This window comes from Medicago sativa, chromosome 8 (assembly GCF_051527215.1).
Source record: "Medicago sativa cultivar Bolivia chromosome 8, Bolivia_mono, whole genome shotgun sequence".
In the NCBI taxonomy this organism is placed as follows: Eukaryota; Viridiplantae; Streptophyta; class Magnoliopsida; order Fabales; family Fabaceae; genus Medicago; species Medicago sativa.
Window position 1 is genome coordinate 29,615,335 of NC_140756.1, and position 11,160 is coordinate 29,626,494.

Genomic DNA, 11,160 nt, shown 5'->3' on the forward strand with positions numbered 1-11,160 from the left:
TTATTTCAACAAATGTTTGAGCTTATAGCTTATAGCTTATCATTTTTTATTCCATTTTTACCCTTATTATTTCATCTAAAATCCATTTTCACACTTTATTCTTTATTATAATTTAAAATAATAAAAACGATAATTCAGTGAAGTTTTTTTAAAGAATCGGTGTAACTGTTCATATTTTATTTTTTACGATAACTGTCCATAGTTTTTTTTTTTTCTCTTGCTAGCTAATAATAGTTTTTCCCTAAAAAAAAAACCTAATAATAGTTTTCTTTTTTAAAACAAGCGTTCATAGTTTTTTCTTATATCCGTTCATCGTTGTTAATAAATTTCTTGTATATAATAATACAAATAGATTTTTTTGAGGTAATAATAATAATACAAATAGATGATAATACATTCTAGTAATAATGTGGTTTAGTTTGGTTTGTAAACCTAAAAGGTTCTTTTCTGGTACACCTTGTGATAGTTGAGGTTAATATAATTCATTTTTGCTTGTTAAAAAAAAAATACATTATGGTAATGTCCATCGTGACATTTATTTTCTTTATAAAGTATATATACTTAAATGAAATCTTATAAAGTATATGGACTTAATGAAAAAAATTAGAACCATAACATTTTAGCGAATTAAAATTAGTTTAATAATATAAATTATATTAATAAATTCTAAATACTTGATATAAGTTTTATTATGAATTAAGAATGTACATTTATATCATTTTATACGGAAAATACTTACCTACAGTGCCATATGCACTGTGCATCCGGTTCTGAACTAATTTTCAAAGAAACCGCCAAAAATTGTTGAAAACTAATGCATCCTGAATTTGCTTAAACGATGCCGTTTTAGATTTTTTATGCTAGGAACAGGTTGAACATTATTTAAGGCACTGTATCTAAGTATTCTCCTTGCATTTATTAGTTAATTGAACATTTAATTTTACCAAACATTTTAATTAGCTTATCAGTTATAAGTCATTAGTCATCAACTAAAAACCTCGGTCATCAGCTATAAGCTATCATATAGCTTATTCGTTATCCGTTATTTTTACCAAACAAAACCTTATGAGCGAAGGAGTCCACAATAAATAGAAAGCAATCACTTTTGTTGTCATTTTCTTGGCCAAAGTTCATTGTTTTGTTCACAGAGCCTATTCCTAGAAGGATTGCTTGATCTTTCTTAATTAGTTGATAATATCATTCGAATGGAAGAATTGATAATTTTGTAGGCATCAAGTGTTGTAGAAGCTTCTGTCCAAAGCGGAGAATTGTTGAATTATATTTAAACTCGTTGACGTGTGTATTTGAAGTTCCTTGATTTTCGAGTGAACTATATTAATTTTGTTGTTTTCTTCCGTACTATACTGTATTTTGTTCTTTATCTCGTTAGTTTCTTCGTTTCTATTTGTTTTTTAGTTTGTCTCGTTATAATTGAATTTACGTAAAAGAGTTTTAGATTTAGACCAAATCCATGACTAGTTGGTGCGACTAGAATGCTCAATCATCTTGGCCAATATGCCATTGGCTTTTAAGAGAGATGCATGACATACAGTATTATTGATTAAATTTGGTGTATATTTTGAAAAAAATTGATAAGGAAATAGGAAACAAAACTCAATTGTACCAATATCATTATGTTCATTGGTCATTCTTGTTTATCAAAAGAGTCACAAACTCCCCTTAAATATACATTCAATTGGTGATTTAAGTTATTATATGGTGTTCATGCCATTGATCAATTTTCAAGATATATTGATTGATTGTATCATTATGCGCTTGAGCTTGAAGCCATAAATAATATTTCTCTTAATATGTTGGATTGGTAATTTTTCTATCCAAAATATTATCTAATTTTCACCATTAAATTTTGTAATTCCACCATTCATTCAACTAGTAATTTATTAAAATAGAAGTACATAATATTTCTCACACAGCCATGACTCATGAAAACATGATATAAATAGAGAAATTAACCAAACCATACCACAAGAAAGAAACCAACATATCCAAATCCCATTATTACAATATATATGCCTTAGCAAGAGCAATTTCTTCAATCTTGCTTCCCCAACAAGGTAAGGATGAACTTCTTGTAATCTCCTGAAATTTCCTTTGCCGCTGCATCCTCAAGGTGAACACTGTTTCTCTTATAATACAGCTCTTTGATGTCCTTCAAGTCTTTCTCGGCTCTTGTCACGACCACACGAGTTAATCCATCCTCATCGGTTCCAACCCTTTTCAGCGCACCGCGCAGAATCTAAACATCATTGTAAAAAAAAACATCAAGGATAATCATCGATTAAAATATGTTACAAGTTTATGTGTGAGACGGTGTTGAACAAATCGAATAAACTAATTAACCTTTTCATAGTACTTCTTATGGTCATTGATGCATCGAATCGCGGTGTGCAATGCCTTGTGAAAGTCATCAGATGCATTATCCAATAGTTTCTGTAATCAAGGACATGATAAGAATTTTTGTGAACATGGAAATAAAGTGAAAACAAAAATAAATGGTAAGAATCTGAGCTACTTTTTTTCACCTTAGTTATGGAAATGCCATGGTCATCTCTGTAACGGTTGAAAGTTGCCAAAAGCTGAGTCTTGCTCCTTGTAGTAAGGATTCTAATGGCTTCTTCATGGTTTCCTTTTTTCTCCTTGATTGATTCATGAAGAATATCAGCTTCAGTTTTTGCCAATTTCGGATTGATCTCAGCACCGCCGTATCTAAATGAGCTCACCAATCCAACCAACAGCTGCCAAGAGCCGGAAAAAAAAAACGAGTACATGGTAAGACTATAAGTGTGACCAAATTTGATTATTTTAATTTTAAGGACTAGAAAGTAGACGATTTAATGACTTGCCTGGCGAAGATGACCGGTGGTATGAGCAGCTAAATCTTCTTCTAAGGAATGCTTGTAACGGTTATGATAAGCACGTCTCATTGCCAAGACTTCTTCAGGTGAAAGAACAGAAACAATTTCAATAATCACATGGTAACTTTTGCTTCCATCCTTGATGGCTACATTGGCCAAAACAGCATCGCGATCAGCAGGTTCCAGCATCCAACGGTACACAGCTCTCTGTTTTTATCGGACCACGTTATTCAAAATATCGACTCATTAGCTTAAGACATAATAAGTTACATAAAAAAAGTATATGAAATTGTTGGTACAAAATCATGTTCGTAATTATTGTACCTCAAAGTCACCGGAGAGTTCAGATTCAAGGCGTTTGAGGATATCCTCTTGGTAAATTTCTTGATAAGATTTTCTGATTTGTTGTCTCTGATAAACATTTCTATGACCCAATATTGTGATAACACTCTTCTCATCAGTCCCCCATCCTACACAATTCAAAAATAAATCAGGGATTATAAGCAAGGTTCGCATACACGATTTAGACCACAACATCAATATTTTTATGTATCGCCACAATGTTACCATGTTTTCTTTGCAATATCAAAGAACGCAACGCAACCACAACTGTTCTTCACAATATTTTTATGATTAAATGAATATTGTTAACATAAGATGTACGCTTCTTGGAAAAACGCAAATTTTGTGTCGTTCGAAAGTACACTAAGCCAATTTTTTTTTTTCTAAAAAGAAAATGAAATAAAAAGATTAATAAGTAAGCAAATTAAAGAAATTATACAACCTTTGAAAGCTTTTTGAAGAGCTTCTGCATCTGCAACAGCAGAGTGGTTGATGGGAGCAATAAGAGTAGCCATACTTGATTATATTTTCCTAACTATAATGCTATAAGTTGAAGTTTAACTTCCTAGCTCTTCAATATATACAGTAAAATTAATAATCTATACAGCTATAAAATATGCTTTACAGTGTTTAACTTTTTTAACAATGGCAAGTTTTTTTTTTTAGAAATGTAAAAATCTTCTAAAATTAATAATGTTTTAATTATCATGTCAAATTTGTACCTATGTATTGCTCTACAGCTATGAACTATGCTTTCAGTTGTCCAAATTTGCTTAGAGAATAGAGAGGACAAGTTAATTTGAAAAAAAAGACAATGCCAAAATCTTCTATATATAGTTAGTGTCTATTTTGGAGTTTTGAACATTTATATCAATTTGTCAAAAATAAAACATTTACTATATCAGTAGGATATTGAAGAATCGGTGGCTATTTATTTATTTATTTATTTTTCCCTTTTGTTGGTATTTGAAATGAGTGATGAGTTGGTTTTCCCTTCACAATATTGAATGAGTTATCAATGCTAAGACCTTACATAAGCTGTTTTAGTACAATATATTTTATTTTATTTTTGCTAATACAAGATATATTTTCTTCATTTGAATTGAACAGCATATTTAAAATAAATAAATGTATAAAATTCAACACTTATAAGTGTTTTTTAGGGAATAAATAAATTAAAACAAAGAAATTATAAAAGTTTGGGGTATATAAACCAATACTGTTAAATATAACATTTACCGTAAAAAAAACAACACTAGAATTCACATCACATGTATAAAGGTTGATTAAAAGAAAAAAGATTAAAGGTATTAATTTTCACTTCTCCCCATCGAGAACATTAAAAGGTCAGGGAATTTTTTCAACAAAAAAAAAAAAAAGCAGATTCATCTTTTTACTGAAAAAAACAAGAAGAAGAAAAGTTATGGTTGATTCTGTATTTTCTCACATAATAAAATCAAAAATAAAATCAAGAAATAATGAAATGAGATCATTCTTAAAATCCCCTAGTAAAGAATTACAAATATGAGTTGATCAAAAAATGTGACACATGAAGGCAATGTAATTAACTAGTGTATCATAAAAGCACGAAATTAAACATTAACCAAAATAATTAATTGAAGATGATTTGTGTATTACCTTTAAAAGCCTTTTGAAGAGCCTCAGCGTCTTCCACAGGAGATGATTTTACTGTAACAAGAGTAGCCATAGAAAAAACTAATCACTTAACAAGATTTGTGTGATTGTGATATATTTTGGAGATTGGTTTCATCACCAGCTTAATATATAATGCCAATGGCTTTTCTTTGATGTTATCGCCTAACACACACATCATCACATTTGAACGTTACTTTCATGTGAAGATTAGTATATTATTAGTTATTTTAGGGAAAGGACAAATATTTTAATTACTCAATAATTAGCATTCTTTGGCTTTAAGAAATCGTTTAAATGTTTGGAAATTGCAAATAAAATGTTGTAAAGAAACGGAAAAGAAAACTTGATTCTTTGGCTTTGCATGGAAAAACACGGGAATATAGTGATGTATATTTTCGTCCCTTTCTGGTTGTAAGGGTGGCAAAATTTCACTAGGATCCATAATCTGGGATTTTATTGTTAATTTTCTTATACGTTACTTTGCCTTTGTTTCTTTTCTTTTGTTTTGTTTTTAAAAGTCGTGAAACTCATACCATCTACAATAGAGGGTTCTTCCCCTATTTAGCACCAAGCTAAATGAGCACCCCCCATTGTGACATCAATTATTTGGGTGCCTATAGAGATAGGTGCTTTTATAGGCACTCTCTCTCCTATTACATGTGGGTACCACATACACAATTAATTGTAATTTTTTTTTCTCTATTCAATTATTATATTATTTTAATAGTAAAAAAATTAATTAAATAATACTTACAAGTGTTATATTTAATCGATCAACTTTAAATTTTCAATAAAAGACTATTTTTTTCTACATCAAATAATTTATTCATCTTAAAGTTAAAAAAGAAATTAAAAATTTATTATAATTTGATTTTTTTTTCAAGTTTTAATTTTTTTGAATTATTAATAAAATTAAAAAATTGTTCACTTTTTTATAGTTTGTAATGAAATTAATTCAATATTTCAAAGTTATATAATTATGAATGGATAGATAAATTATTGTTAAAATTTAAAGATATATAGTTATTACTGGGGCCCATTTAATAATTTATTTCGGGTGCTGGGTTGGAGAGATTAAGTGCTTATTATATATTAATTATGAAACGAATGACATGTACCACCGGGACCCGTTTAAGCACCCAAACGGGGTGCTGCATTGTGGATGGTCTCACAACTCACTGAATGTTAAAAAGTAAATAATTGCATATTATTCGTATCCTAAAATATCAAATATCTCCTTATTCTTTTACCATTTAATTTGTACTTACGAGACTATGATTTTTTATATTTTATTTTTGACTTATGTGAATTTCGGTCCTTATTTTTAATTGATTCACAATTTTAATCTTCTCGATCGGTTCTAAAATTGAAAAATATGATCTCCCAATTGAAATTTTCAAAATCTTTTCACAACATTGAAATTTAGACTTACTTTGTATAGTTGTGTCATGTTAAATAATACTGACACACTATTTTGGACGGATGTCTGGGTGGGCGGAGTGTCTCTTAGAGATAGATTTTCTAGATTATTTGAGTTGTCTTTGTTGAAGGGTGAATCTGTGTTTGATATGCATTTGTTAGGTTGGGGGATTGAGGGGGTGGCTTGGAGGTGGAGGTGTAGGTTGTTTGCGTGGGAGGAGGAGTTAGTAGGGGATCTTAGGCTTTTACTTCATAATGTCACTTTGCAGGTTGATATGGTTGATAGGAGGCTGTGGCGGTTGGAATCTTCTTATGTGTACACAGTTCGAAGTGCTTATAATTTTTTTAATGCTAATGTTCCTGTTGATCTTGTGGTGCCTGTGTCTTCCCTGTGGCATAAAGACGTTCCCTTGAAGGTGGTTTTATTTGTTTGGCGTCTGTTTCACGACAGGCTTCCAACTAAAGACAACCTTTACCATCGGCATGTTATTGACATAGACGCTCAGTCGTGTATTGGAGGGTGTGGGGAGGTGGAAACATCTTATCACTTATTATTACATTGTAATTTTTTTGGCTCTGTTTGGAATTACATTCTTAGGTGGCTTTGTGTATCTACTGTTTTGCTTTGTGATGCTTCAAGTCATTATTATCAATTCAATGGTGGAGTTGCAAAGTCAAGGCAATCCATGTTACAGGTCATTTGGTTTGCAACAGTGTGGGAAATATGAAAAGAAAGAAATAACCAGATTTTCAAAGACAAACATTGCTCTATTTCGCAGGTGGTGGACAAAATTAAGGCGCTAACATTCATGTGGTGTTGAATGGGAAACTCGCCAGTCTTCCCCTCAATTACCATGGTTGGTGGCACAGTCCGTTTACTATCCTAGACATCGGCTAATTTGTTATTTTTCTTGTTTTGTTGGTGCTTGGCTTCAGCCTTGTAATTATTGTTCCGATTTTGTTTGTACTTCGGTGTTTCTTCCTTAGCAAATCTTGTGCTAGGAAGGCCTTTTTGATGTGGTAAAATAATTCATTTTAACCTCTTCAAAAAAAAAAATAATGAGCTAAAAAAGTCATTGGGTGATGTCACTATGTGTATTTTTGAAAATTTTAATTTTTTTTAGGGTTTTACATTTTTTTCTTTTAAGTTTTATTTTTAAAAATAATACCTTGGTTTTTTTTTTTTTAAAAAATCTATGCATTGTTACACTGACCTGTGACTTGTCATCTTGTTTTTTAACTTGACATGTCAACAAAAAAAATCTCAAATTAATTAGTGGTGGGAAAAATTTCTTAAATTTTAAAAGAAGAAGGGATCTCATTATTCAACTTGACATATCAACAACGGGAACCCCCAAATTTAATGGTGAATAAATTGATCGTAAAACTAAAATAGTGAAAACAAAATAAAAATAAAAAAAGAAGACCAAGAGTGTATTCAATTTTTTTTTTTTTATAGCGCTCTTTGTCTATGATATAGTAAATTTTCATATTCATGTTCTTATCAAAGAAATTGCGTTTATCTCTCTCAAAGGAACTAATTTGAGCCTTGAGCTCACAACATTTGTTAGATACAAGTCATATACCATGTTTTACTAGATCATTGGTGGCCTTGATCACGAATTGGAGGAGCAACCTCTCAGGAGCCATACTTAAAAGACGCCAATATTTTTTGTAATATTTACGTATAAATCTAAGAAAGGAAACTTTGAACAAAATGATAACTTTACTTCAACTTCATAAAGAAGATAATGACTTAAAAATTAAAGGAATAAAGTTTAACAATTATTGGATGGTCATTTGATTCTTCTAAAGTCTGTCATGTTCTCTCTTTTGGACAACTTTCTATTCTTCATCAAGGCTCTCCCACATGTATATTTTCTCTTGAATCTATTTTTAATTGATTGGATTAAATGGGACATAATTTTCCCAAACAAGGAGAATGATGGGTTAGGGGTAAGGACGATAAAAGAGTTTAATTTGGCTTTACTTGGTAAATGGAGTTGGTGGAGTGAGAGTGTTTATGGTATAGAGTGTTGTGGAGAAAATTGAATTTGAAGATATTGTTTTAATGGTGGTAGTCAATGTCATGATTTCGTAACGCTTAGACTTTAGAGCATCCACATCCATGCCACCCATATGGGTGGTATAAATGGATCCCGCATAATATATTATATTTTTTCACACTTCTCAATTATTTAAACCATTCAACTATATTTTTTAAATATCCATACTACTCTTCTAAAACTCTAAAATGGGTCCCACTAGTCTTACAATATACTTCAAAAGTAATAATAAAAACACACACCTATTATTAAAAAATAATAAAAGTGAGTAAAAGTGAGGAATAGAAGGTAAAGACACGGTAGTAATTGCCACCATGAAAAAGTAAAAGAGCTTATACTATGCCAATTATCCCTACTACACTGACAAGGTTCCATTTGGCTCAGTTATACAACGGTGCAAAAGCACCGATAATGATGCTCTTAGAGGCAGTATATGGAGCGTGTTTCTTGAATGCAAAGATATGGAAATAATGTTGAATATTGATTTGAATGCATTGAATGATAGGAATATCATTCAAGTGATCTTCGTTTAGAAGAGGAGTATATTGAACATTTGTATTAGCCTAGCATTAATTATAATTTTTATTTCTAAAGCTTGTCTAATCACGTGTACTTGAGAATAGAAGGGGTTTCGTTTGTTTATAGGGTTATGTTAACAAGTGTCTTAAGACACTTGTTAAGAATACAAAAAAGGAAAGAATTGATAAATTTTATGTAATAAAAATTACTTTTTAATGTTTCAATGCATTGAATATATCATTCTCAAGACAAAAATTCTTCTTTAAAGTTCTATAACAAGTGCATTAGAGCACTTGTTAGCATTTCTCTTGTTTATATTATAGATGTAGTTTTTTTTTTTCACTCCTTTTTTTATTGAAGTTAATTCATATATACCATCATTATTGTAGATAGTTTTCACACTATAAATCAATCATAATTGTTAGATTATTACAAATGTTTGACACTTTTATGATCACTACTAAAGTCACACATATTTATGAACATGCTGATAATGTAAAAAAAATTACCCAGCTATTTATTTTTCTTGGTTAAGTTTATGTACCCCACTCTAGTCATATTTCCTTTATTTTAACTTATAAAAAAAATATTCATTGTTAAATTAACATCTGCAAACTGTCCGATATTAGCAATATTTTACCTGTTTATATTCATTTTTATTTGAGTTAAAACAAATGTAAAATCAAAGAATAAGTTTAATATTTTATCTCTGTTTATAGATGTACCCCTATAAAAAATTGCAAGGGATTAATAATCATGTAAGTTTTTTTTATTTCAAATAGTGCAATAGCTAGAAATTCACCTCTTAAAGTGAATAAGTGAATCGGAAATTCACCTGTTTATCGACTGATCTAACTTCACGAAGATGTCATGTAAATTTTTAAGTAGTGCACTGTTGAGTCCTTGTTGCATTTCAGACAAATAAAATTTGTGCTTAAGAAGTTCAAAATTATCAATTAGTTATGCTAAATTTAACATTGTCACTTTGGACATCAATAACAAGAAACGACTTCATGGCCCAATGGATAAGGCGCTGGTCTACGGAACCAGAGATTCTGGGTTCGATCCCCAGTGAAGTCGATTTTCATTTTTTTATTTCAATTATCGCTTTTCCTAAATTTCCTTGTAAACAGTACTTTGTCTTTCGTGAAGTGAGGGATCTCAATAACATTCAATTCTTTTATGATAAACACCAAGGTCGATCCCAAAAAAAAAAAAAAAAAATACTTCATAATGTTTGAAGTTCAATTTCCAGACATAAGGACACACATATTGAATCACTTCGGACATGTAAAATGGTGCTCTATCTGAAAAGTCAAAAATTTGAATCGCAATGAAGGCAAACTATTCAACATGAGAAAACCAAATGAAATGCAAAAATATCTATATCTATCTATATTTTACATTTAACACAAAATGCCACATTGTATTAACTTTTTATCATTTTTGTCATCTGCAGCATCTTCAATCTCTTCGTCCTACTACACGCATGTAGACAACATTGTTAGACCTATCAAGACAAATAACGAGACAAGATTTAATGTTTCCAGTTAAGAAATTGAGTTGATAAAAGGTGAAAGAAAGTATTGAAACGCAATAGATTAAAAGAGGAAATCTTATTTTAGACATCTTGATGAGAAAACATTAACAAGATAGAATTAGGAAATAGGAATGCAACAACTAGAGAGAAAAAAATAAGGTACCTTAACTTAATACATAATAAGAATCATGTCATTGCGACATTATAGAAGAGAAAATGAAATACTGTCTTAAATGTTGGAATGTGTTAATTCAAATTTAAACCATACACCCGTTGGGGTATATTAGTTTGTTAGCAGTTAGTTTTAAGTTTGTTAACTTGCAAATAAAACAATTAAGGTTTGCTATATGCATTACTTGCGTGTTAAGCAATCTACTGTAACAAAACCATGCATATAAATAGCTTTTATGTTGTATGGATTTTGTAACTGAATTTGAGAAAGCAATAATACTCCTCTCATTATTGTCAAACCCTTAATCACTTAATCACAATCTCTTATTCTCTCCCCTCTCTCTCTCTCTCTCTCTCTCTCTCTCTCTCTCTCTCTCTCTCTCTCTCTCTCTGTTTTCATTCTTTCAAAATCAACACAAAACCATACTTTGTTCCAACAATTGGTATCTTGAGCACTGGTTCAATCCTCTAAACCTTGCAACAATGGTGAGCGCGTTCAACAATCTACCAGGAACCTTACCTATCTTAGATGAAGGTGCTATTTGGTTTCCAAGATGTTTTGGAGATTGTG

The 11,160-nt window shown here is 30.5% G+C and overlaps 1 protein-coding gene and 1 non-coding gene across 3 annotated transcripts; one reads left to right on the top strand and one right to left on the bottom strand.

Moving 5' to 3' along the window:
• Positions 1 to 1,881: 1,881 nt before the first annotated feature.
• Positions 1,882 to 5,247, bottom strand: LOC146898229 (annexin-like protein RJ4). 2 transcript variants are annotated; one of them, XM_085739453.1, is made up of 6 exons: positions 4,857 to 5,247; positions 3,201 to 3,346; positions 2,865 to 3,083; positions 2,544 to 2,756; positions 2,362 to 2,451; positions 1,882 to 2,257 (listed from the first exon to the last, which is right to left on the bottom strand). In XM_085739453.1, the coding sequence occupies exons 1-6, from the start codon at positions 4,924 to 4,926 to the stop codon at positions 2,054 to 2,056; spliced, it is 942 nt and encodes a 313-aa protein (XP_085595579.1). In that variant the 5' UTR covers positions 4,927 to 5,247; the 3' UTR covers positions 1,882 to 2,053. The 2 variants fall into 2 exon arrangements, with proteins under 2 accessions (XP_085595579.1, XP_085595578.1); XM_085739452.1 differs by lacking the exon at positions 4,857 to 5,247 and adding an exon at positions 3,661 to 4,118.
• Positions 5,248 to 9,885: 4,638 nt separating this feature from the next.
• Positions 9,886 to 9,958, top strand: TRNAR-ACG (transfer RNA arginine (anticodon ACG)). The gene has a single exon. It is a non-coding gene; the product is annotated as a tRNA-Arg (tRNA).
• Positions 9,959 to 11,160: the final 1,202 nt, after the last annotated feature.

Bases quoted from the DNA above. Each gene is read 5' to 3' on its own strand.
- LOC146898229 (XM_085739452.1), bottom strand. From the start codon at position 3,733: ATGGCTACTCTTATTGCTCCCATCAACCACTCTGCTGTTGCAGATGCA. The intron at 3,084-3,200 runs GTACAATAATTA...CGATAAAAACAG, and splicing joins AACTCTCCGGTGACTTTGAG to AGAGCTGTGTACCGTTGGAT. The intron at 2,757-2,864 runs GCAAGTCATTAA...GGCTCTTGGCAG, and splicing joins CCACCGGTCATCTTCGCCAG to CTGTTGGTTGGATTGGTGAG.